General features: G+C 49.3%; 2 protein-coding genes across 3 annotated transcripts in view; both read right to left on the reverse strand.

Moving 5' to 3' along the window:
* Window positions 1–26628, reverse strand: part of PLEKHG4 (pleckstrin homology and RhoGEF domain containing G4) — a 46198-nt gene that overhangs the window by 7543 nt on the left and 12027 nt on the right. The window contains exons 2-7 of the mRNA XM_029925411.1: window positions 3139–3185; window positions 827–1521; window positions 571–666; window positions 371–494; window positions 189–282; window positions 28–102 (exon numbers count right to left, since the gene is read on the reverse strand). Coding sequence (XP_029781271.1) covers window positions 28–102; window positions 189–282; window positions 371–494; window positions 571–666; window positions 827–1340 — 903 coding nt within the window. The 5' untranslated portion in view covers window positions 1341–1521; window positions 3139–3185. The remainder of the gene's footprint in view (window positions 1–27; window positions 103–188; window positions 283–370; window positions 495–570; window positions 667–826; window positions 1522–3138; window positions 3186–26628) is intronic.
* SLC9A5 (solute carrier family 9 member A5) overlaps window positions 8011–26628 on the reverse strand; it is a 19567-nt gene continuing 949 nt past the window's right edge. Inside the window, exons 2-16 of one of the 2 annotated variants that reach the window (XM_029925408.1) lie at window positions 23895–24197; window positions 22000–22163; window positions 21732–21810; window positions 21275–21452; window positions 20481–20701; window positions 20063–20265; window positions 19748–19837; window positions 19583–19653; window positions 18732–18861; window positions 18166–18254; window positions 17872–17998; window positions 13934–14104; window positions 13331–13400; window positions 12546–12680; window positions 8011–9454 (exon numbers count right to left, since the gene is read on the reverse strand). In XM_029925408.1, coding sequence (XP_029781268.1) covers window positions 8982–9454; window positions 12546–12680; window positions 13331–13400; window positions 13934–14104; window positions 17872–17998; window positions 18166–18254; window positions 18732–18861; window positions 19583–19653; window positions 19748–19837; window positions 20063–20265; window positions 20481–20701; window positions 21275–21452; window positions 21732–21810; window positions 22000–22163; window positions 23895–24197 — 2504 coding nt within the window. In that variant the 3' untranslated portion in view covers window positions 8011–8981. Of the gene's footprint in view, window positions 9455–12545; window positions 12681–13330; window positions 13401–13933; window positions 14105–17871; window positions 17999–18165; window positions 18255–18731; window positions 18862–19582; window positions 19654–19747; window positions 19838–20062; window positions 20266–20480; window positions 20702–21274; window positions 21453–21731; window positions 21811–21999; window positions 22164–23894; window positions 24198–26628 lie in introns of those variants that run through there. The other variant, XM_029925409.1, reaches the window with a different exon arrangement.

Consider the following 26628-nt stretch of genomic DNA (forward strand, 5'->3'; position numbering starts at 1 on the left):
CCTCCCCTGGCCAAAATGGCTCAGTACCTGCAGCCTGGAAGGCACCTCCTCTGGCATCTTTCCCATTAGCAGCACCTGGTACACTGACCCCGGGGCTGCTTCCTGCAAGGAATTTGAGTGCAGTCAGGTCCCCAACCCTATTTAAAAGAAATGGCTGAAGTAAGAAGAAGATACAATCCTGTACTCACTTGTAGTTGGCTGAGCCCCCAGAAGATAGAAGAACTTGGGGGGCAAACTCGGGCATCCACCAGCACGGTCAATCCCAAGGCCTGTACTTCAGGCCTAAAGAGAAAGGCTTCAGTTCAGTATCTAATTCCCCAACCTTGCCATGTCCTGGCTCCAGCTCCACCCTCAACCTCCTCTCTGTAACCTGGGGATGCTTTGCAGGTAGAGCAGGAGGCGGATGAGTTCATGGCTACTGCAACTGGGGAAAAGCCAGGCTGGGCTATGGGCACACAGAAACAGCACTGCTCGGCCTTCTACATCCCGAGTCCCTGTGGAGAGAAGACAATGAACACCCTGCCCAATCAAGTCACCCCACTTCCACCACCACTAGTCTCTCCCAACTACCTGGTAAGGTAGCCATGCCACTGGCCAGCAGCTCCCAGGAAAGATTTTGGGCCAGGAGGTAATTAGCAAGCTTAGGGAAGCGAGATCCACTGGGGTCTTGGAAAGAAAAATGGCTTGGGTGTGCACTGGGCACTCACCCAGAGACCCTTCCTCAGACCTGGGCTTCATTCAGCCTGAGTAGGGTCAGAGCCCTCCCAAGTCTTGGTACCCACCTTCAGGAACCCCCACTTGACCTCCTTGGCCCATCCTCCCTTACCTGGCTCCAGTAGTTCTGATGATGTCTCAGATAAAGGGCCTTCAAGGTCCACAGGATCGCTGTCCAATTCCTCAGGATCCAAGCCAGTTGGCATTAACCTGCCTGGAACTTGGTCCCTTGCCAAGCCTCCCCCCTGACTATTACTCTGGCCCTGTGTGAGGCTGAGGTGGGAGGACACTGGACATGGGAGGCTCTCCACTCTAGACAAAGTGGGTTCCTCTAACTGGGCTGAGGAACCTCCTAATGCGTTCCCCTGCCCATTCCCCGGCCCATCTACAGCCATCGGTCCTAGGGGTGATTGAAGTTCCCCAGGCAGGGAGTTGCCCTGTAGCCCTTCTCCCTGGGCTGTCCCTGCTGGTGATCTTGGAGGATTGGGGTCCTTAACCTGAACATGACGAACAAGTTCTTTCTCATCCCAGGCATCCCTGAAGCTGCACACAGCAAACCTCCAGTCAGTGGCATGTCCTTGGGAGTCTGGGGACTCATCCCCAACCTCCAAGGGCCCTTCCATCATCCTCTCCTTAAGGGTGGGCCTGCTCAGGGCAAGTGGGAGAGGGACTGGGCCCTCACTGTGAGGCTTCTGCTCATCCAGGAAATGGATTGAAGACGGTCCGGTAGGGCTCGGTGGGTGACCCAGGTAGAAGCCAGTCTTGGTGCCCGGGTAGACGTGGCGCAGATAGGGCTGCAGTTCAGGCCTGAAGAGACAAGAGAACGGCAGGGGTCTGCCCCTACACGTCCCAGCTCACATGGGCCTCAGCCAAGAGGGCTCCTACGCTCGCATGCGCACTCCCTACCACGCTTTGTCCGCCTACGCGTGTGGGGCACTCATGGCGTGGGCGCGGCGCTGCCTCGTGTCGACGCCTGCCCAGCCCGGCCCTGCTTTGCCGCGACAGTTGCGCGCCCCATCCCTTGCCCGCCCGCTGCCCTCACACCCCCGGACGCGGAACCGCGAAGCCGAGAAGCCGCGAAGCCGGGAAGCCGCGAAGCCGGGAGGCCGCGAAGCTGAGCCCTCGAACCTTCCGCACCGCCATCGACGGCGGGTATAGCGCACCGCCCCGGCGTCCACTAGCGCCGCCTCCTGGCCGCAGGGAGGGAACGCAGGGCGGCGGAAGACCCGGCACCGCGCCGCCCCCTAGGGGCCGGAGGACAGAGCTACATCCCATCCCCGGCCCGACGGCAGCTGCCCAGACTCAAGTAAAGGTGAGAGACCAGAGCCCTCGCAGCGTCCCAAGGCCGCCCTTGAAGCCGCCCTTGAAGCCGCCGCAGCCTCCTCCCACCCTCCTGGCCAGACGGCTTCGCTCCACTCCCACCTTCAGGGCCCGCTTACTTTGACTTGGCTGCTCTGACCGCGGGAAGAGCAACGACTACCAGCCTTTCCAAGGTGCCCACTCCTTGGACTGCTGGAAAGGGAGAGCGCTGGAAGCGGTTCCCCCATGGGCAAAAGTGATGTAGGTGCCCGATGATGCGTGCGGGGGTGGCTGGGCGGGGGTGGGGGGGGTCGAGGGAAGGGATTTGTGGGCCTGAGGGGAATCTGCTCTCCAATGCACACAGTATGGGATGGCGGGAGCGTGGGGGCTGCCCCACTCTCTGTCAGCAAAACTGGGAGTACTCACAACTCATGAGAAAAAAAGTGTGGGCCCAAGATCCAGGAGTCTCCTAGAAAGAGAAACTCCCTAAGCCCAAACCCGAGGTTGGGGCTGCTGGGAACCAGTAGGGATATCTTCATAGAAGGTAGGAGGAAAGGGCCCCTCCTTTGCAGTCCTGTCTTTGGCCCAGGCCCAGGCCCAGGCACCAAGACACAGGTTTTATGATTCCAAGACCGGATGGTGGACTCCTGTCCAGGCTGGAGGGAGGATGGGAGCAGGGAGACTTCTGGGGTAGGAACTGACCCAGGCCTGGGGCGCCTGGGTGGCTCAGTCCGTTAAGCGTCTGGCTTTGGCTCGGGTCATGATCTCACGGTTGGGTTCGTGGGTTCGAGCCCTGCGTCGGGCTCTGTGCTGACAGATAGCTCAGAGCCTGGAGCCTGCTTTGGATTCTGTGTCTCCCTCTCTCTCTGACCCTCCCCTGATCGCACTGTCTCTCTCTGTCTCTCAAAAATAAATAAAAAGCATTAAAAAAAAAAAAAGGAACTGACCCAAGCCTGCCAGAATCCACCAGGCCCACCAGAATCCACCAAGCCCAGACCCTCCACTCTGGTGCATTCCTGGCACTTTCACCTACACCCTCTCCCCACAAAGTCCAGCCAAGTTGCTGGAACTGAGATCAGCGTCTTGGAGCCAGAGATACTAACCCACACCTCCTCTTTCACTTACCTTTTGGGTGAGCTCCAACAACTCAGTTCTCTTTAAGCCTTACTCACCTGTAAAAAAAAAAAAAGAAAGTCATTCCTTTTTTCCCCTGGGGAAGAGACCCCATAAGTCAGGTGTCCATTCGCTGCCAGCATTGAGGCCATATTCATGCCCTCCCCATCATTTCAAGCTCAGTCAGGGGATCCTGAACTGGTGAAAGTTACCTGGAGACTTGACCTCTGAGATCCCTCCCAGCTCTGAGGTACGAGGTTCCTTTAGGGCATGTGTGCCTGGCCTGACAATCCCCAAAATTTGTGGGAAGAATATAAGAAGGTAGGCTCTGTGGACAGAAGGACATACTGTGCCCCATAACATGCTCAGGCCCTTGGTTCCTGGGTGGAGAGGGGCAGTGGGTACAATGGCTTCCTTGGCTCTAAAGCATGAGCCTGGAAGCTGCCAGAGGAGTAAACCAGGGCATCAGAAGCAGGCACAGCGGGAACAGCAACCTGTCCACCCCATCCCAGCTGCCACATCAGCCCCCAAAGTCCAGATTCTCAGACCAGCTACCTAGGAGCCTTCTTCATGAGCTGATCTGGCTGTCAGAGGAGCTTTGAAATTGTCCTGCACCATCCGTAACTCCCAGCTGGGTCCTCTGGTCGCACCCTCCTCTAGCTTTAGTGAGTATCAGGATCAACCTTGGCTCCCTCCCCAACTGTCCCAGGGCCGCCCTATTGAGTCATTGCCTCCTGCTCCCTCCCTCTCCTTCTGTTGCCCACTGTCTGCCCACCCCAGTCACTAGCCAGGCCTCCTAAGAGCCCTAAGAGCTGAGGAGACCTGCTAGCAGGCACTTATACCTCTTCAATATCAGAAGCAGGCAAGAGTCCCCAAGCCACAGGCTATAGCTGACCCCAGCACCGCTGGGTACAGGCAGACAGATCCAGAGTCACGGTCAGGCCTTGGTTTATTCACTCCACATAGAATGTGCATTGGTAGCTACGTGAAAACAGTGTGTGGTCACTTCTGTGCTTCCAGCATTTAACAAAGGGCCTGGCATAGAATAAATGCTTAGTGGTGTCAGAGAGTGGTCACATTACTCCTGCCCCCATGAGGCTCCCTATCCTTGAGCCAGAGGTAAACCAGAGTCACAAATAGATTCAGAGGCTGAGTCTGAAAGAGAAACAGAAAAAGCAGAGAGCTGCAGGATGCACAGTCCTAGGATGGCAAAGATATAGATAGAAAATAGGGACATACTGAGGCCTAGTGGGGAACACTGGGGGCTGGGCCTGGAACAAGCCCAGGCTGCTGACCACAGGAGACCGTATGGGCTGAGCTTGCAGGACTGAGCAGTGACTCATAGGGCCCATCTCTGTGGCTCTGCTGGCAGCAAAATCTACTCACAGCAGCTTTTTCCACTGAGATCATAAAATAGGGTTGGACCTCCCTCCCCTGCCCCTTCCCCAGCCTTTCCTCAGCCTCTCATTCCTTGCCAACATGAATTGATCAAAAACAGGAGAGGGGCTATGGGCCTAGTGATAAGAGACCCAAAGTCATTGCCCTCACTCCACCCCAAATCTCACACACTCTGTTCCGTACTGCCCTAGATAGCAAGAGTGACAATATCCCCAAATCTTCCAGATCTCTCTCACTTTTGGCCTAAATAAACTCCAAACTCCATACTGGCCTGAAAAACTCTCTGATCACAAATCTTGTCTGTTTCCTCTACCTGGAGAGCCCATGCCCATCTCCCTTCGTCAAAATCCTTCTTCCTTCAAGGCCTGGATGCAGCTCAGGGCACCCTGAAGGCCATGTCTGCCACCTTGCCCAGTTAGGTGGTGAACCATAGACAAGCTCCTGACTTGCTCACTCTCCTACATCCCAGTTGCCTGCCTCTCCCTGGCTGTGCTCACCTGCTTTCTCCCCATCTATCTCTGACTAACCCCGTCTGCCTTGTTGTCCCACATCCTTAGTTTCCCAGCACCAAGCCCAGGAGCTCCTCTGCACTCTCTCTCCTACATCTTTAGTAGTGTGATTGTGTGGATTTGACGTCTACTACGTTTCTAATCTAGAAATCCTCAAAAGATTTGGTCTCTGTAGTCTCCCTCAAAGGGAGCTGATTAAGATTACAGATTTCTGGGGGGTACCTGGGTGGCTCAGTCAGTTGAGCATTCGACTCTTGATTTCGGTGCAGGTCATGACCTCACAGTTTGTGAATTCGAGCCCTGCATTGGGCTCTGTCTGCACTGATGGTGCGAATCCTGCGTGGGAATTGATCTTCTCTCTCTCCTTGCTCCTCCCTCACTTCTGCATGTGTGCTATTTCTCCAAATAAATAAATAAACTTAAAAGATTACCCACGAGAGACTCTTGAATACTGAAAACAAACTGAGGGCTGAAGAGGGTGGGGGGAAGGGGAAGAGGAGTGATGGTCATGGAGAGGGGCACTTGTGGGGAAGAGGACTGGGTGTTATATGGAAACCATCTTGGTAATAAACTATTTAATTTTTAAAAAATTTTAAAAAGGAAAAAAAGACTTGGAAGGCAATATCCTAATAAAAAAAATGACAACAGCTTTACAGCTTCTTAGTAATTCTAATACTTTGAAACAAAATTAATTAAGATAATAATCTTAATATGTGAAACAAATCTCATTTGAGAATGCTACCCCATCATATCCCATTTAAATCAGCACTGGTACCTGATTTATAACCGGCATGTGATAATTACTAAATGAAAATATAAAAAAAAAATTACAGATTTCTGGGTCCACATCGCCTTGATGAGTCAGAACCTTAGGGCAGACCCAGGAATCTGCATGTTTGACAGATTCTCCATGATTGTGATTCTGAAGTCTGAGCATGGCTGCCTGCCCTCTCCAGCCTCTTCATGTCCCCAGGCTGCTTGAGCAGATACAGGCCTCTCATCCCCAGCCTTCCTTTCTACCAGTCCATCTTCCACCTGGGGTTTCATTCACTCCATTGGACACCAATTGCACTTCAGCTCCCTAAAGCACATCACTGCCCACACCACACCCTAGATCATAGTTCTCCCAGGCCAACTCTCTGCCACCTCCAGAACTCAGCAACATCACCCATCGAGACTTTGTGTCCCTGGCTCATCACTCCAGAGCACAATACCCACTGCTTCTAGCATTTTGTCATGTGTATCTGAGCATCCTTTGTTTAAACTGCCCTTTCTACCTGGAATGTACCCACCCAGCTTTGCCTATATTGTCTGAACCCCAACACACACTCTCACCCACACCAGACCCCTTCCAGATCTCCTCAGGGCCCCACAGCACTTTCCTTGCTCCTTGCCATGCAATATAAGACCTGTAATGGCATGGGGTACCCTGGTGGTTCAGTTGGTTAAATCAAAATACTTCTTGGGGTACCTGGGTGGCTGGTTGATTCCAGCTCATGGTTTGTGAGATTGAGCTTCGCATCGGGCTCTGTGCTGGCTGGCAGTGTAGAGCCTGCTTGGGATCCCTCTCTCTCTGCCCCTCCTGTGCATGTTCTCTCTCTCAAAATAAACTTCAAAAAAAATTTTTTTTAAATATTTTACTTATTTTTGATACAGAGAGAGACAGAGCATGAGAGGGGGAGGGGCAGAGAGAGAAGGAGACACAGAATCTGAAGCAGGCTCCAGGCTCTGAGCTAGAGTCAGCACAGAGCCTGACGCGGGGCTCGAACCCACAAACGTGAGATCTGACCTGAGCTGAAGCCGGAGGCTTAACCAACTGAGCCACCCAGGTGCCCCAAAATTTTTTTTAAAAAGACCTGTAATGGCAAACATTTATGATACCTTCCTGTGGGCCATGCTGTGTACTAAATTCTTGTTTTATTATTTCATCCTGACAGCAAGCTTATAAAGTAACTGTTATTCTGCCTTACAGATGAGGACACTGAGGCTCACAGAGAGTATTTAACATGACTAAGGTGACATAACTGGTAAGTGATAGTTGGACTGTTTAACTACTAGGCCCCATCACTGCCGAGTATAAACAATGTGAGGGCGAAGCTCAAGTCACTCCTCCTCCCATTTTCCCATTAATAACACAGAAAAGGTAAATGCTTGTTGACTAAATGTATAACCTTCACAGCATCCAGAGTCCTTCAGATCTATAGAAACAGAAAGTAGGTTATTGATTACTTAAGGCTGGGCAGACAGGGGATAAGGAGTGACTGCCAACAGGCACAGGGTTTTCTGGGGATAATAAAAATGTTCTAAATTTAGGTTGTATGAAGGTTGCACAAATCTGTGAATATATTAAAAACCACCAATCTGTATATTTTAACTGGGTGAGTTTTATAGTATATGTTATATCTCAATAAAGTCAGATATTTTCTTAAAAGTTCTTCAGACACAGTGGAAATTAAATTTGGGACTGCTATTATCTAAGGGTTTCATTTCTGTCCCTAGATGTTTCTGGACCTCACACTACCCAATTTGTAGTATAAACTCATAGAGTAACCAGCTCCCTTGAGATTGCCCTCCCACCTGCCATGTGCAGAGTATTTCTGTTCATTTGTCCTACACCTGGTTGCAGGTTTTCAAGGAAAGCTTATCTAGTCCCAGCATGTGATGGCTGCATCTTTGGGTACCTTGAGACCTATCTTCTGGGATCTCTTTCCCTGCTGGTCTCCCCCATTTTAGAGTGGACTCCCAGTTCTGTGACCCTGTGCCCATACAGCAATCCCTGGACTACTACTGCAGGCCCCCTACTCAGGAGGAGGGAGAGGTGGGTCAGCACGCCTAACAGTCCTTCCCAGAATCCCTTTCCATTCTCTATTCTAGAAGCCCCAAGGCAGGTGGTTGCAAGTTTCTGCTTCCCTCACTAGATACCCCAGTTGCTCCCTGCCCCTGCCCCCAGAACTCCCCCATGGACACAGGACACCCATCCATTCAAGAGATATTTAATGTGTCTTAGGTTCAAGATACAAGACACAAGGCAGTTACTAACCCCAGGAAAGTTACCTGCCACCCAGTCAGCGCCCTTGTGACTGCAGCCAGGCATCCCAGCCCCCAGAGCAGTGGAGTGGTGGCCCTGGAATACCTGGCTTCTTTCCTATTTGGGCAAGGTCAAGGTGGTAGTGTCTCAGAGGCCACTATCTCCCCTCCTCAGAAAATCTAGACCTAGGGATCTGAAAGATCCAGACTTAGATGCAGAGCGGCAGATCTTCAGAGTGACCTCTGCCAAGAAATATCCCTGATCTGAAGCCGGGACCAGTCCTGTGGCCATGATCCTGTAAAGAAAGAACTATGGCCCCAATAACTGTCAGCAAAGGGAAGAACAGAAAGCAAAAATTGGGCACAAATTCCCACTGGCCCTCAAAAATTGGCTATAGGTGGCTGACCCAGCAGGTAACAAAGCCTAAGGTTGAGACCTGCTCCACCTCCCACCCCAGTGCCTCTGAGAACCAGCCCCTCAAGGAGCCTCATTGCCAGGGCGCTGTCCTTGAACTGGTGCTTGAGTGAGTAAAGGGCAGGAAAGGCCAGCATGAGCTGTGGAATGATGCCCTTCCCTTAGGGGCAGGAACAGCTGCCTAGAGTGACCCCAGGGAGACCCATTGGCAAAAAAACATCAGCTTCCCAAGTGGGTGGGCCTAGCCCCTAGAAGCTCTAGACTGGGTCTTGAGCCAGGGTAAAGGCCTTACTGAAAGGGAAGATGGCAGGAATTTGGAGCAGGGAGAGTAGTGAAAGGATCCCTGTGAGGACCAGCCCAATACCCTTCTGACCTGCTACAAGGAAGCCCAATTGCTAGTTCAGGCTCCTCTGGCCCCCTGTCAGGCTAAGTGGGCTCCTCTGCCCTTTGCCCAGGGAAGACTTCCCATGGGGGATCCAGCAGCCTACTTCTCCTTGAGTCTCAGGCTACAGCCGGCTACCTTTGTTGAATTGGATACACCAGTGAGAGTTGGCTGTGCCTGGACTGAGATGGGTGCGGTCTTCGTATTCCATGAGGGGCTGTAGCTCCTGCTGCTGGGGGATGTCAGCACTGCTCTCACTGCGAGAGCGGCCGGCTTTGGCCAGGCTTGGGGGAAAGGCAAAGCTAGGGCGTGGATCGTATGGCAGGTTGAAAGGGTGCTGGGGCTCTTCAGTGGCCAGTGGGTAAGGAGGCAAGCGGGTCATAGTTGGGGCTTGGGTACAGGGTGGGGATGCCAAGCTCTCCAGGGATGACATGCTTTGGTTCCAGCCCGTCTGCATGTCCACGGGCACAATCTTGGTGGTTTCCGAGGACACATAGACTGCCAGATCTCCCTGCCCACTCTTCCAGGGTAGCTCCTTCTCTGCACAGGTTGGGGAGGGGGGGATGATTCGTGGGCTTGGACACACCTCAAGGCTCCCTGGGGACAGAGAATACACACAAACTCATTAGTAACACACTGGAATCCTTCTCAAGTATAACTGTATTTTCGTAAATAAATTCATTTCACATTTGCCCTATTACATCCATTTGTGCAATTAGTTGATGAATGCCTTTCCAAGGGAAAGCATTATAGCTAGTTTTGCTCTTATTGTATCCTCAGCACCTAGAACAGGCCTAGACACAAAGTAGTTGCTAAGCAAATACTGACTGAACAAATGAAAATAACTAAAGCAAGAGAAAGCAGGAGCCAGGCAGGAAAAAAAGCCTATCTGTGATCAGCTCTCACTGAGTTGCAGGACTGGCAGAAGAAACCATATCCTGCCAGGCCCCATCCCAGAGGAGACAGCAGTGAGGGTGAGGAAGGTCTCGAGGCTTTACACCAAAGGCTTTGGTGCTGGACACCCTGCCTCAGCACCCATCACAGTCCTTTGGTGGGACAGAGGCCATGAGTGCGAGCTTATGCAAACCCAATAGCAGGCTACCACTGTGCCACAAAGGGGACCTGAACCAAGAGTTCCAGGACTGCTGGCAGCCAGGATGGAAGGCTGGGCCACTGTATAGCAGGAAGCCTGAGGTTCTGAAAGAGGAAACCTGGGAAAGAGAAGCCCCTGGCCACCTACCTCCCCCTGCTCTCTAAGTCAAGCACAATGCCTTGCATATGATAGGTGCACATATGTACCTGCTCATTGATAAAGTCCTGAGTAGTCAAGTACAATATTAAATGTATTGATGCTGTGATTGGAAGTAAAACTATCTCTTTTAAAAGACCTGGAGTATTACATTTTAACAACCACCACCACCAAACTAAAGTAACGGAAGAATGCAGTCTTCACCTTTGGAGGATGCTTCATTGGTCTGAAAACTCATTAGTGAAAGGAACAAAATCAAGCATTTATTCCAGTATGAACTGTACCTCAAAGTAATGAAACCATTGATGAGAATTTTTTTAATAGAAGAATTGCTAGTAATACAGAAGAAAAAACAATGTAGAATATGACTACTGTGCAACCCTGGATGAAATGTTAGATCTAGCAAGATCATCAGTGACTGCTAAGACTGGTGGAAAGCTGATGGAGAACTTCATAATGGATGGGTCAGACTAACATCTAAACCCAGTGATCAATACTAACCTCACAAAAGAGAAATGACAATGGGATGTGTTTCCTGATGTGATGCAATACAAAGCACACCATCACTGCCTCTGAAGCAAGTATTCTTACCAAAACATCTAAACTGAAATCTGATCTAGATTTAATTGCTGGTTTAAAGGAAATATAAGACATGGTGGAACATATTAAATGATGCTTTGGGAATGCAATCAGCAAAATCTAGACGAGAAAGGACAGTAGGATAAATAACCAGATTATTTCAATAAATACATTGGAGGGGTGCCTGGGTGGCTCAGTTGGTTGAGCATCTGACTTAATTTTGGCCCAGGCCATGATCTAACAGTTTGTGGGATCGAGCCCTGTGATGGACTGTGCTAGAACATGGAGCCTGTTTGGGATTCTCTTTCTTTCCCTTTCTCTCTATCTGCCCCTCCCTTGCTCATGTGCATGCAAACTCTCTCAAAATATATAAATAAATTTTTTAAAGAGTCCTTTAAAAAGTTAATAATGAACAAATGAATACATTGGAAGGGGAAAAAAGGAGGTATGGGGACCTGTAAATCAGGGCTTTTCAAACTTGACACCACTGAAAAGATGGAACACTGACACTTTGTTATGGGGCTGTCCTGTGTATCACAAGGTATTTAGCAGCATCCCTGGCTTCTACCCACTACATGCAAGTGCACTTCTTCAGCCGTGGCAACCAAAAATGTCTCCAAATATTGCCAGATGTCCCCTGTGGGCAAATCACTCCACTACCACCCCCCTGAGAACCACTGCTGTGGTTAAATTTATCAACCAAATGTCATGTGAAGGCCTTGTCTATATTTTTATTTTAATAAACCTACTGTAAAAAAAAAAAGAATATTAAGACAATCAGGGAAATTTGAACACTGGATAATTGATGACAGAGACTTTAGATATAATTATAGTACTCCAGTTATATTTTTAAAGAAGAACCCCTATCTTTTAAAGATGCATGCTTAAGTATTTATTGACAAGGTGAAAGGATATTTGAGACTTGCTTCAAAAGAATCCAGTGAAGAGAGGGGCATAGGTGAAAGGATAGATGAAATAAGATTGGTTGGGAGTAGGTTAATTCTTTTTTAAAATTTTTTAATGTTTATTTATTTTTGAGAGAGAGAGAAAACTTGTGCGAGCAGAAGATGGGAAGAGAGAGAGGGAGACAGAGAATCTGAAGCAGACCCCATGCTGATGTGGGGCTGGAACTCACAAACCGTGAGATGATGACCTAAGCTAAAGTTGAACACTCAACCGACTGAGCCACCCAGACACCCCAGGATAGGTTAATTATTGAAGATGGGTAATAGGCAGATGGTTTACTTTATGATTCTATTATATTTGTAATGTTCTTTAATAAGACATTTTAAAATAACACCTGAGGATGCTGGAGCCAACTGGCAATGACACGAGTAAGTTAGGTCTCCACATATGGAAACATGCATGTATTGTTTTTTATCATTTTGATGAATTCAGGCCCCTCCCCGAGGCCAGGCTGCCACTCTCACCAGGTGCTCTCTACCTGAGGGCAGGTGTGCTGAGTATGAGTCACAACAGAGCCTGGTGTTAGGTTTGCTTGTCACTTCGTATTCCTAGCTAGACTGTAAAGGGAGGCAGTGAGGCAGTGAAAAACCTTTAGGCTTTGGAGTCAGATGGGTCAGATTCAAATTCTAGTTCTGCTGTGGGATGCTAGACAAATCCTAAGTCCCTTTTTCTATGAACTTAGTTTCCCCACCTTGGTTGTTGGGAGGATTGAATTAGATCAGGCATGTCAAATATCTGATATAAAGGAGATGCTCAGGAAACGCTGGTTGGTGAAGAAATGAATAGGAAAAGGGAGTTGTGTGGAGGAAAGGCCATGCGTGAAGAGGGAAGAAGGCAGCTGTACAGCTTCAGCTTGTCCTGAGAGGGGGTGGGAGGCTGGGAGGAAGCTATTACCTGAGACCTTGCCCTCTTGGAGAACTTCACTGGTGGCCCGAGCCACAAAGATGATCCCCTCGTCGTCCTCCTTCTCTGTCTCTGAACTGTCACTCTCTTCTTCCTCCTCAGACTCCACAGTTAAGATCACAGTAGCTGGATAGGGACAAGAACTGAATGGGGGTGGCCAGCCCAGCAGGTGCCTCTTGGTACTGTACTATCCCAAGCCAGCTCCCTGTCCACCCAGGCAGAGCCCACAGCTGGCAGAGCCTCCCCACCTTATCCTCTGGCTATTTCACCACAGAGTAGGGGTTTAGGGCTGAAGAGGAAGCTAAATGGGGCTACAGAACCCTAGGAGGCCACCAGGGAAAGCAGAGTCCTCAGAGGAGGCCAGGAGAGAAGTCCTACTTTCCAGCTCCTCCATCATCTTCTCTCAGCCCTGAAGCCCATCATCAAGTGAAAACATGAGCATCAGGAGAGGTGGAAGGCCCAACAATGCTCAACTCATCCAAACTCCTAGTTTTGCAGGTAGGACACTGGGCCCCACAGGTGATCCATCCTTCAAGCTACCCCCTTCTCCATGACACTTTCTCCACATCCTTAGGGCCTCTAACCTGTAGTTAGCTACCAGACACCTCCTGTCACAAATTAAGAACTGCTTAAAACATGTCCAGCTTTGAAATCAGGTAAGCCCAACAGGTCTCTGAGGGGAGGAGCCTCAGTCCATGGCACTGAAAGTAGCACAGAGGAGATCCTCCAGGTTTTGGCTGATGGGACTCTGCCCCCCACCCCTACTCCCTGCTTGCCTGTGTCCTGAATGGCCAGGTCTCGAGGAGGTTTCCCATTTGTGGCCTCAGTGTTAGCCAAACCATCCTTCTGAGGACCAAGAAAAAAAAAAAAAGCCTAAGTCTCTGGCCCTGGCTCAAACCCCCAACCCTGTTGTCTGGTAGGGTCTTCCTGACACAGTGGGGGATGGAATCTGTATCAATCCCAGTGGTTCCATCAGCCCTTGGCCCTGCAGGCAAGTATGGAGTCTAAGTAACCTATGCCCCAGCAAGGGCTCTGGATGCCTCAGCATGGGCTGAATTAGGGACTCCTGGAGTTCCCCCTGCCCCTAACCTCAGGAACCTGCCTTTCTCATGATGGGTCACTTCTGGTAGGAGGTCCTGCTGCCTCCCAGCATGTAGCATGTGACCACATGGCAAGAGGCAGATCTCCCTCAGAAGGGCTCACCTTACCCTTTTGGGCTCTAGAAAGATACAAAAGGGAACCCAAACTATGGCAGCCATCAAGGCCCTGAAGATTAACCAACTAGGGGTTCCCCTGGACTGGGTTCCAATACTTGGGAGCTTAAAACTATGTGCCATCAGCCTCCAACCCCAAACAGAAGTCCCAGAGAAAGCACGTGCCTTCTTGCGACTGGTCTTGCGAGGTCGTGGCTTGCTCTTCGTGAAGCAGATGTTGTGCTTGGTGGACTTAAAGGACTCCAGCCGCCGTTTCATGTTCTGCTGGAAGACCTCCTTGTCCTGCCGTTCCTGCGCATCCTCTGAGATGAAGTGGCGGCTGCAGCTGGCTTTGTACTGGCAATGACAGCCCCACCCTGCCATGAGGCCGGGAGCCTTGACCTCCCACAGGAAGGCCATAGCACCATGTGCACCACAGACCCTCCCAGCCCAGTTTTTCCAGAACTAGCCATGGATTTAAAAAACAAAAAATACAATAGGAACTCAGCCAGACACTTTGTATTCTCAATTCACTGGGGGAAAAACTTCCCTTTATCACTGAACCTATCCTCCCAAATCTGGGTGTCCCTATCCTCTACTGCCCTTCCCCAATCTTCTCTGATTTGGAGTAACACGAGGCAGGGGGCTCTGTATCTTATTCCTTGGAACTGCAATAAGACTGTGTGGGACATTTCCTTCTTTGCACTTCCATTTAGGAGCCTGGTCCCTGGCCTGGCCCACACACCCCTATCCAGCTATATAGGGTTCTCCTTCCACGAGAAACTCTCCAGCCAGACATTTCTGCAACAACTTTGGACTTCCAGAACTATCTCACCTGATACCCTGGACTCTCTCGATCCCAAAAGCCACCTGCACCCAACTCAGGACCACCTCCATCATCTGTTCCTTCTCACTCTTTCTCACAAAGACCAAGCCCACTATATACTGACCTAGACTGCCAGATGGAAGTACTGCCAGCTGGTCCAAATCATCTTATCTGGGCTCACCTCCCTAGTATGACCCTTTCTTATGCCTTGTATTTTCTGCTACCCCAAGCCAGTTCTAAGAGCTCCCTTCAAGTTTTCCATCTGCCCACCCCCACCTAATTACCCAGAGGGACCCCTCTATGCCAGGGGTGCAGGAATCTACCTCTCTCACAGGCCTTCCCCGAACCCTGGCCTCCACTTCTGCCCACTTCTTCCTGCCTCCATCAGCTCCTTGCTCCCTCCTGGTCCTCTAGCACCTTTTCTCCTTCCCTCACCATGCCAACTGGCCCACCACCCTGCTTTTAAGCATGTTTCTGCCCATTCTCCCCTAAAGAAAGCCTTTTCATTGAGGCCACTGCTTCCCTTTTGCTGCCTAACTTTTATACTTTGATTCTGACACTTTCCCTCATACCCATTACTTTCTTAAGTACCAGAAATACAAATCCAGGGTCCACAAGTCCACAGTGCTACTTTCTCTTGGTCACCAGTGCCATGGCATTGTCACTAGCCTGACCTATGTACAGCATCCAGCCGCCCTTCTGGCCCAGGCCTCCAAGACACTATCTGCTACTGCTCATCTCCTTTCCTTTGCTGGTTCCCCTTCCTCTTCTCCCATGTGTATTTCTCACAGTGTTGGTCCTTCTTATTTCACCTCCATATGCTCTCTGCAGCGACCCCTCCATTCCCCCAGCTTCAGCTAGTCCAGTCACAGACACCATGCAGCCATCACACCAACTGCATTTGAATCACCTGAGTGATTTATTAAGGCCATTGATTCTTAGTCCCATTCCATACTACAAAATCAGAATCTCCAGGAGGTGAAGCCAGGAATATGTAGTCTAACAAGTTCCCCCAAGGGATTCTGATGTTCCCAGGTGAGGAAACCTTTGATAATAAAGACTACTTATGTTTATTTCCAGCCCTTATCTCTCTCTTAGACTATAATCTCATATTTGTAACTCCATACTAAACACACCCACTCTCTCTCTCTAACGTTTGTGTAAAGAACATGAAAAATTATGGGCTGTGTTATGGTATAACTAAATGGATGCAGTACTAGTTGAGTAACCATACCCAAAAATGTTTGATCCATGTCAATCTGGGGGTAAGTCTTTAGTAGCATGCCACAGGGCTCTGTCCTCAGCTCTATCCTGTTCAACATTTTATGTTGATTTGGATGAATACAAAGTTAACAGGCTTAGCAAATTTTCACATGATGTGAATCTGAACAGATATTTGGTGCCAGACATGGGATCCAAACAATGGAATGATGGGCTAAATCAAATAAGATGACATTTAACAGGGATAAGCACAGTCTTACTCCAGTTTTTTTCCCCTAATTGATTACATAAGAACTGATTGAACTGCACCAATTGACCAATCTTACACACACACATCCATAGACAACCAATCATTGTGTACATCCTGATGTGATACAATACAAAGTACAAAGCACACCTACTGAATGTTCCTGAATCTGATCAGGCCTCTAGATTTAACTACCAGGAAATACAAGGGATAGAAGAACATGTTAAACACTGCCACTAGAATATAATTAGCAAAATCTATAAAATGGGACATTCCCTGAGACAAAGTATCCAGGTTTCTTCAATAAATAAATAGCAAGTGTGAGAAAAGGAGAAGGAAATATTAGAGTTTTTTTCTTTAATAAAGAGACATATTTACCAAATGAGAAGTGTGGGCTTTATTTGGATCCTGATTTAAACAAACTACCTGGAAAAAAGATGTTTATGAACACTGGATATTTCATGTGAGAATTACTGTTATATGTTGTAAATGATAATAGGACTACGATTTTATACATACATTGTATACATTGAGTTCTTGCCACATAGAAATACATACTGAAATATTTAGAAGTGATATACTATGTCTGGAGTTTGCTTTAAGATAAAGTGTGGATGGGATGAGGCAGGGGTACAGAATGTAACAAGATCAATGATGCATTGATAATTAGGGGAGCTGAGTGATGGATAAGTGAGTTATTTTATTCTCTCTAGTTCTGTGAATAAGTGAGATGTGTCTTAAGAAAAAAGTAAACAAAACGAAACAAAAACCCCACAGGTTGGATGAGACAGAGTTTAATAGCCATTAGCTGAGGAAGACATGGGAGTGTGCCTGATTATAAGGACATTTTAGGGCCTCAGAGTGGTAAGACAAAGCTGGAGGGATTCTGGGCATTGGGAAGAGAACTGCAAGTTCTAGAACTAGAAAGGTAAGACAGCCTCTATGCCTGCCCTGGTCAACCACATCTAGAGCAGCATTCTGGGCCTTGTTTCTTTTGACCAGAAAGGGAGAGGGGATGCTGGCCTGAGGGCAAGAAGGCCTGTGTAAAAGGGAACTGTCTTGAAACCTTTGAAGGCTTATTCTGCAGAGCTGCAGAGAGTCAAATTATGACCCTTGCCAGCATGTTAAAGGAAGCCAGTTCTGTCTCAACGGTAGAAACAGCCTAGACTGTTAAAACTGCCAAGAATGGTAAAAGCTGCCCTCCCATTTCAGAAAAGTTCAAGGTAATGGCATGCTGCCCCCTTGTGGGATTGCCGCAGATTCCTTCCTGGATGAGCTGGGCCATTCCAGCCCCAGAGCTTCTAACCTGCATTAGACTAACACTACCTAAAAGAGATGTCTGCCTTCCCCATACTAAGCTGGTCCTGCAGGCTTCCTCAGCATTCCTGCTTCTGCTTGTGACACCATAAAGCCTTCTGTAGTCTGTTCCCTGTTCTCCCCCTCAAGACAACCACTCAATCTTATGTGTTCCTCTCCCTTACCACCACCCGGCTCTGATCCAGTATTTCACTCCAGCCTCCCAACTGGCTCTCCCAGACTCGCACCTCATCCCTCCAATTTGGTCTATGCTCTGCCACCAGAAGATATCTTTAAACAGTGACAGTGCTTATATCAGGCCAACCCTTTCTATAAAAAAAAAAAAAAAAAAAAAAAAAAAGCTAAAAGTTATTACAGGATAATGCCCGCACTCTTCCACTGGGCACTTATACCTCTCCACTAGCCGGTGCCAATTGCCTCTTGAGCCTGTAGTCATGGCCTCCTCAGACCACTCCCCCACCTGCCCCCAACTCCCACTCCCCCTTGGAACTCTTATGCCCTGCCTGCTCTCACCCTGCGGCGTGGCTTGTAGAGGCCCCCACAGAGCAGATGGTGCATCACAGCATCCTCACGGTCCCGGCCGCTGCGCACCGTGTCAATCACCTGCAGATCCAGACACGCTCCACTGCCACTCTCCCTCCTGCAGGAGGCAGGGAACATGTGCACTAAGGGGGGACCAGGAGGACAGGCCAAGGGAAGGGCAAAAAACAAAAGTGCCCACAAATCTTTCCCAGAAGGGATGCAGAGAGAGGGCCCAAGAGAGAGGAGCTTGAGAAATTAGAGGGGGGCTGGGGTTCAAGGACTTACAGCAGGTTGGTGACAGATGTCTCTGCCATAGAATTGCGGCTGGGCATAGAGGGCAGAGCGAGACCTGTGGAAGACAAGACATGGCCTCCCTGCTGGGGCCAAGGCAGAGGTCAGAAAGTAATCGGTTGGAGGGTAGCCCAGACAGCCAAAGGGTAATAAAAAGAACAAGAGTTAACACGTATTCTGCTCTTTTGATCTTCTAGGTACTGTTCTATGCACTTTACATATTGAATCCACAGAATTCTGTGACATATGTATTCTTATTCCTGCTTTCTTACAACAGAGAAAACAGGCTCTGAGAGGATAAAAGACCTAGCCAAGGTCACAAGCCTGTAAGTGATAAGACTGGAACTGCATCCAGTCACTCTAGAGTCCAGCTGTTTCTCAACTTTCTCTATTGCTTGACAGACTCTGAATTCAGCATCAGGTCAGGCTGGTTCATGCAGGTGCCACTTTACCTGTCTGCTAGGAATTCCCAACTCCCTGCTCAGGTCCTACCTGCTTGTCATCCCTTCCTACCCTGTTCTGCTGGCTACCTGCCCACCCACAACTGGCTGTTGGCCCACCTGGTCCACGAAGCTGATGGCATCCCGGATGTTTAGTCGATAGTACACATCCCAGATCTGGTCCCGGATGCGGTAGGCTGACCGCCGCATCAGCAGCTGACTCAGGTACTTCTTGTCAAACTGCTCCCACCTACAGAAGATGTCAGGCCCAGCCCTGAGTGCCATCCCCAAGGTCTAGCTGGCTGGTCCTTCCTCAGATGAGGTAGGAGCACTGCCAGCATTGGCCTGGCTCTCTTGGTATAGGCCTCAGCCAGGGAGGATATTGAAGCTAGTCCCCACCCTTATGGGATTTACACATTATAGGAAAACCTGACATTAAATTGAAGTTATTACAAATAACCAGAATTGCAACAATAACAAGAACTACAAAGAATAATTACAGAGTATGATAGGGATTTGTCCTAGTCAGGGAAGCCAGGGAAGCCCTCCCTAGGGACTTGATACCTATGGTGAGATCTGAAGAAGGAACAGAGGTTAAATAGGTGAGAAGGTGAGGAAATGTTCTAATACACAGAGTATGTGCAAAGGTCCCAGTGGCAGGATAGGGGAGCACAGTGGGTCTTGAGGTTCCAAACCAGGGTTCATGTAATTAACAGGCAGACAGTCAAGGACAGAGCACAGCACAATGAGGCTGGAGTCTGGAAGGTGCCAGACCACATAGGACCAGGAAGGGCTCACAGGGAAGCCTTGTCTTATCCTGAGAGTACTGGGATGCCACGAAAAGGGCTCCTGACAGAGGTCACCCAGCCCAAGCCTGGCTGTGTCCCTTCTCAGAAGTGTGGCACATCCCCAGTGCTGCCCTGGCTGGTGGCTCTGCTGCTGCTGAAGGAGCCTTGGGGGAGCTCCCTCACCTGTCCCTCCAGTAGTGATAGCCATGGTGCCCCACAACGTCCTCCACTGCAGCCAGAATGTGGTCAAAAGTCTAGAAGGGGGGTGGGTAGGGGGACTGGATCAGGACTCTGCTTAAAATAGAAGGAAGAGAGGTATAGGTGGAGGGATGGGGTTCTGGTACCCACGTGCTCATGCAGCTCCTGGTTCAGGGTGGGTTTGTGATGCTCACTCCTCTTCACCTTCAGCCACTTGACCAGTGGCTTGATGGTTAAGCCCTATGGACAGGAAGCAGGTGAGCCCTGCCCTATCCAGTTCCCTGCTGCCCTTCTTTCCCCATAATTAAGCCTCATCTTCAGTACCTCCACCTCACTGCACTCAAGATCTGAGAAGTCAGGCCCCTATGTCCCCCAACAGAAAGAGGAGCCCCTGTCCCAAAGGCTCCATGCCTCCCCCAGGGCCTGCCAGACCCTCTCCCTACCCAGCCTCATGGGCTCTCCCACCTGCACAATGACTGTGAAGAAAACCACCACAATAGTGGTGGCCACAAAGTAGTCCTTGGCAGGGACCTTGGTCCTGTCCAGTAGGATGACGAGAGCGAAGGCCACAGCCCCACGCAGGCCCCCATAGGACATCACCACCTGGTCAATCTTGTCCAGAGGGACCAGCCGGAACTGATTCAGCACCCACGTCTGCAGGACTACGCCTACAGCAGGAGGGAGGCCAGTAGGAGCAGGGCTTTGGGAGTGGAGGACCCAGGAGTGAATAGTACCAAGTATCTGGGCTAAGGTCTGACAGGGGCTAGGAAGGATAAGCAATAGTGGGGAGGCTTAGGAATTAACAAGGATATGGACTCAGACTAGGAGATGAGCTGGGGCAGGGCAGGAAATAGAGAAGGAAAGCAGAGGGTACTGGCACTACCGAGGGCTCGGAAGAACAGGATGAAGAAGAGGGTGCCCAGCACCAGCCCAGAATCCCAGGCCCACTTAGAAGAGTCCACAGCCGAGATGCCAAGCAGCATGAAGATGACTGTCTCAGCACAGCTGGCTAGAGTCTTCATTGTGTATTTGACAGCTGTGCGTGACTTATGGGAGATGTTGGCCTCCACGTACTTCTTACAGCCTAGGCCACACATAGTCACCCTGGAAGAGGAATTGACAGATAGGACAAGTAAAGAGGGGCTACAGAAGCACAGCCTGTGGGGTTCAAGCATGCTACAGGAGGGGTGTTGCCCATCACAGGATGTCAGATCATTAGGGCTGAAGCCCAGGGAGGCATGGGGATTGTCTCAGGATAGCCGTTGGTGGTCTTGGGATAAGGGTCCAAATTTCCAGGTTCCCACTCAGTGCCACCTGGAGGGGAAGGTAGGAGAAACATGCTTGACTAGCATCCTTTCTGAGGCAACTTTTGGAGTACTGTGGCCACTAGAGCCAGTGGCACCAGGCCTTGAGATCCACTTAAAGCTCAGCCTATACCCCAGAGAGGACTTTAGGCAGAGGAAGACTAGGTTCTGAGGTGCCCAGGGCAGGTCTAGAGGTAGGATCCTGAAATATTACCTGAGGTTTACTGTCTTCCCAGGGGACTTTGAGGCTCCTACTACCACAAGAGCACAGGGAAACCTGTTGCCTCCTCAGGGTCCTGCTTCTGTCCATGTGAGTGGCAACCATCTCCAATACCCCCTCCCCGCTGCCTGCATGCAAGGCCCCAGGACTCACGCAAGAATAGCAGAGAGTGAAGCCATTTCAGCAGTGAGGTAGGCTGCATAGGCGAGGAGGAAGACCAGCAGCGGCTCGATGATGCGGACCCGCTTGGTGAAGCGTGTGGTCAGAGCCAGGAGGAAGGCAAAGACTAAGCCCACGGCTGCCCCGCCCAGACTGACCACAAACAAGGAGGCTGGGGGAGGAGTGGGTTGTCAGTGTGACCCCTGGCCTGGACCCCACCCAGGTGGACAAGACTGCTGCCTGGCAGGGCATAGAGGACAATGCCCACTGTACTCCCCAGGGGTCAGGATCCCAGAGCCAGGATCCCAGGAAAGCCCCTCCTTCTCAGGTTCTCAGGGCCCCATTTCTCCATAGAGGAGGGATGGGAATGAGGCAACCCAAGAGCCTCCTCTGTCCTGATGCAGTAGGGGGCAGGGACTCAGCAACCCAGCCAAGGTGGGGAAATACTGACCGACTCCTTTCAGGTAGTCAGTGGCCTGCACGTTGGCAGAGCCCATCTCCACAAAGGAGTTGCAGACCTTGTACAGCACCTAAGTGAGAAGAAGGGAGTCAGGAGGAAGGAGGGGGAAGGCCCAACTGGGACTGCTGGGAGAGGGTGAAAGCTGAGGCCATATTTCTTCCCCAAGGAACCCCAGGAAGGGTCTGAGCATGCTCAGACACCCGCTCATCACAGCATGGCAACAGGGGTCAAGGAATGGCAGCCAGCTGAGCACTCTCACCACAGTGACAGCATCATTGAGCAGGGACTCGCCAAAGACGATGATAAAGAGAGTGTCGTTGACGTGCACCTCCTCAAAGACAGCCAACACAGCCACGGGGTCCACCGCTGAGATGAGGCTCCCAAATAGCAGAAAGTCCAGCAAGCTGGCCTGCACTCGAGGAGCTTTTGAGGGATAGATGGGTGACAGCAGTTGGCGAGGTATCCAGTTTCCCACAGCATTCCCTGTGACAAGCCCTGGCTCCACCCCCACTGTGGAAATAAGGATACCCAGAGAGGACTTGGGATGGTGAAGACAGCATCAGCCCTCAGGTCAGGACACTTGAGCCTAAGGCCTGACTTTGCCACTTACCAGCTCTGTGATGTTGGTGCTGTCACTGTCACATGACTTCTCTTAAGCCATGCCTCCTCATCTGCCTACCTCACGAGATTGCTGCAAAATCAACCCAGGAGATGGCTAAGAAAGCTCTACATAACCTGAAAAGTTAAGGTGGCACTGACAATAAAATCTGCAGCTACATAAGAACCACCAGAAGGTGGCTGCTGACTGGATTTATTAGGGAGATAATGCTTTCTCCCACACTTGTGGTTCTCAGCCTACAGGATATGACACAATACTCAGTAGGAGGGGTAGGGGCCATCCATCTATGAGGGCTAAGTATGGTAGGAAAAGCACCCACCATTGGGAGAACTTGAACATGTCATAGAATCTCTGTTATCCTGTTTCCTCATACATATATTGGGAATAATAGTAGAATCTACCACAAAAAGTTCTTTCTTTAGCCAGAGCCTAATACATAGTAAATACCTAATAAATATTACCTATTATTAGGATTATTATTATTACTACTATTATTATGGTCTGATGTCCTCCCTTCCCTTTCTGCCCCAAAGAATTCACTCACCCATTGGGAAAACCAGGTTGGAGGCCTTAAGTAGAAATTGCAAACCTCCCTTTGTACTTTGGAAGAAGTCTGAATTATCAACATTCAGAGTTAAATGGATTTTGGGTGCAGAAAATGAGGAAGAAGAGAGCAGGAAAGGCAGTCTGAGGGCAAAGAACCTCAGTAAAAACAGACCTCTCCTGCTAAGCTTGGACCTGTTATCCAATGAGTTTAAGGGCCTCTATCTCCTAATCTATTAAATGGGACAAATTATACCTCAATAGCTATAAAGAGTCCACGTGATAAGTAAAGATATAACACCCAGGGTAATGTATTACATTCTGTGAATGTATAATATGGATTTTTCAAAAATAATAAGGGCACCTGGCTTGCTCAATCAGAAAAGCATGTAACTCTTGATCTTAGGATTGTGAGTTTGAGCCTCATGCTGGGTGTAGAGATTACTTTTTAAAAATGTTAAAGGGGTGTCTGCCTGGCTGAGTCAGAAAAGCATGCTACCCTGGATCTTGGGGTTGTGCATTCAAGCCCCACGTGGTATGTAGAGATTACTTAAAAATAAAATCTTAAAAACATTTTTTAAAATAAATAGATCTTAATAAAAAAGAATATAATAACAGAAAACCACCCTGATGTGGCCTGGGCAGAGCCAGGATGGTTGGCCCTCGCAGGAACGGTGAATGTACCTCAAGGGAGCAAGGCTGGCAAATGGCAGTGGTAACAGAGGGCAGGAGGCAGCAGAGTAGTAATATAGGCTTCCCAGCCTTGGCAGCCCACACACAGCTGGGAGCCAGGCCTCTGCTCAGCTGTCATGCTGCAGCAGCCCCGACTCAACTGGCAGAGACCTAAATGAAGGCTGTAGGCCCCATATGGAGCATTGCCTTGCACTCCTGGTGGGAGAGACCTAAGACAGAACTCTCAGGGCATGGCTCTTGCCAATATGGGATCTCCAAAGGTGGAGAAGGGGATTGGTCCAGGTTCTAGGGTCACTCACCCACAAGTCCAGCCTGCTGCAGGCCCCAGAGAGCAGCACCTGTTGTGAAGGCATTCCAGAGTGTGCCCACCACAGCATAGGTGAGGATTGCACCCAAATTGTCAAAGAACAGTCGGCTAGGCATGAAATAGCCTGAGTCCAGCACAATAGGAGGCAGCAGGAAGAGGAAGAATGTGCCTGGCTCCAGCTGGTACTCAGCTTTCTTGGCCACAGCCAAGACAATGCCTCCAAGCACCAGTCCCAGCAAAATCAGCAGGCAGCTCTCAGGGACCAGTGATGTCACCTTCCGAGACAAGTGAAACACTACAATGCAAGAAGAGGGCAGGATGTATCAGCTTATGAAACACACACACACACATACACACTGGCCTATAACCTCCCAGTTTTAGAAGGTTATCATAGGTCAGGAACCCTGAGACCAAAGAAGGAGAAAAGTAATGCAGGACTGCTAGAATCTCCAACCTTCATGCCTATAAACCCTCCACTGCAGCTGAAGTTGTCTGTTTCTTGGTGCTCCTGTCATGGTAGCACAGGCCTTTGCTTGCTTTTTCCACCTCTGGAAATGCCCCCTCCTCTCTACTCTCATCCTCAGGGCATCTCACCTTTCTCTGCTCTCCCTTATCCATAAGCATTATTTGAGCCTCAGCAAACATTATTTGGTATATTTTTGTGTATAACATAACTGTAAAAATCAGGGCCTCTAGATCCAGGCTGCCTGGATTTGAAGACTAGCTCCTCTATTTACTAGTTCTGTGACCTCAGAGCACATAGCTTCACCTCTCTGACTTTGTTTTCTCATCAGCAAAATAGGAATAAAAACAGGATCTCATAGGATTGTTGTGATATTTAAATAAAGCAATCTAGTCAACAGTACTTAACCCAATGCTTTATCGTAATCACTCAATAAATGTTACCTAATATATTATTGAGTCCTGCTTCCCTAACTAGACCATAGTGGATATTATACCTCCTAACAGCACTGTAGACCTCCTAGCCCAATGTGCTTTTCATTATAATGCCTCAACTAAGGAAACAGTTTGAAAAACATTGGATTTAGCAATAAGAAGATCTCTAGTTCTTCAGGCTCCATCACTTTCTAGTTGTATATCACGAATTAATTTACCTGAACTTCAATTTCTTCTCCTATAATGTGAGAAAAATACCTAATACACAAGTGGGTATAAAATGATACAATGTGAATGTGCCCACCAGGATATCACACAGATAGTAGGTTCTCAACAAATGTTAATTAAAAATGACTCTGAGGAAGGGACACCTGGCCAGCTGAGTAGGTGGAGCATGTGACTCTTAAACTAGGGGTTGTAAGTTCAAGTTGGGTATAGAGACTACTTAAAAATTTAAAAATCTTTTTAAGAAATTACTCTGGGGGATAATGACAGACCTGTCCCCCAGGAAAAGAAGAGGAAGTATGTAATGGGTTTCTAGAACTATTGCCACTCCTACCTTTGCCCACTAAAAAAACTACATTGTCTTTCCCTTGGTCCCTGAGATCATGAGTGAACAACTCTCCTCATACCTGGAATGGCAGATAGTGGAAGAAGCCTCCATGTTAGTCTATGTGAGATCCAATGCCAAGGCAGTGTTTTCTGGAAGCTGTAGCCAAAGGGCTTAGAGCAGTTCCTGGTACATAGTGGGATCTACATAAATATTTGTTGAATAAAAAGGGAGGGAAAAAAATCCCTCCTAGCAATGAAGCTGAGGGAAGGTATTCCAATCTCTCCCCTCCTGTAAGGAGGTTTTTCTTTTTTTGTTTTCTGTGGTTTTGTGTGTGTGTGTGTGTGTGTGTGTGTGTGTGCACGTGCGCATGTATATGTGTGTGTGGCTGTTGAAGAGGCTATCTTCTCCTACCCCCAGAGGAGTTGGCATCCAATTATGGGGGAATCTACAGTCATTACTATAAACCCTAAATAAGACAAGAACTTTCCTACAACTCAGAGACTCCTCAGCAAACCCAATTCTTAGCTCCCAAATCTGAGGCTTTCTCCCACCTTGCTCTCATTACTGCCGGACCCTAAGGCAAATTCAGTCATAGATCTGCCCATACACATCCCTACCTTTAGTTCCCCTCTTCTCTCCTTCAGGGACCCTATTCCATCCTCACCTTCACAGCATGCATCAGCCCCCACATTGCAATCCAAAACTTGTCACCAAAGCCTGTTCTCAGGCAAAAGTAGGCTCCTTGAAGGCATTTCAGTCCCCATCTTCCATTATTAATGGGCTGCCAGAACAGAGTGGAAAGTTCTTCTGTTCCTGCTCAGCAACTCCTTCCCAACAGAGTCCCCTGGTAGGGGGGTAGTGGGCAGTAGAGGGGCAAATTCTAAGCTGTGTGATTCCTACATGAAGACTGTATTGGTGAAACTGGAGTACAGGCTGTGCCAGCATAGCTGGGGAGTGAGTAGCAACGCTCAGCTATAATTAGTCACCCCCACAGCAGAGCCTGCACAACAGGGAGAGGGAGGAGGGTCTCCGGTGGGAGGAGGGACCACTGGCTGCTCAGAAGTGGGGAGGAAGGGGCAGAAGTAAGGAAAAGCAGCTCTATTCAAGGTAAGGAATGTGAAGCACAAGTTGTGCAGACAAAAGGAGGTCGAATGTATGAAAGCACCTAGTGTAGGCAGCACATAGTGAGTAAGGCCCTGATAAATAACGGGTTTTTTTTGTTTTGTTTTGTTTACCCTGAAGTGGGAAGAATGTAGACCTGAACTACGGTGGGGGG

This window comes from Suricata suricatta, chromosome 16 (genome assembly GCF_006229205.1).
Source record: "Suricata suricatta isolate VVHF042 chromosome 16, meerkat_22Aug2017_6uvM2_HiC, whole genome shotgun sequence".
NCBI lineage: Eukaryota > Metazoa > Chordata > Mammalia > Carnivora > Herpestidae > Suricata > Suricata suricatta.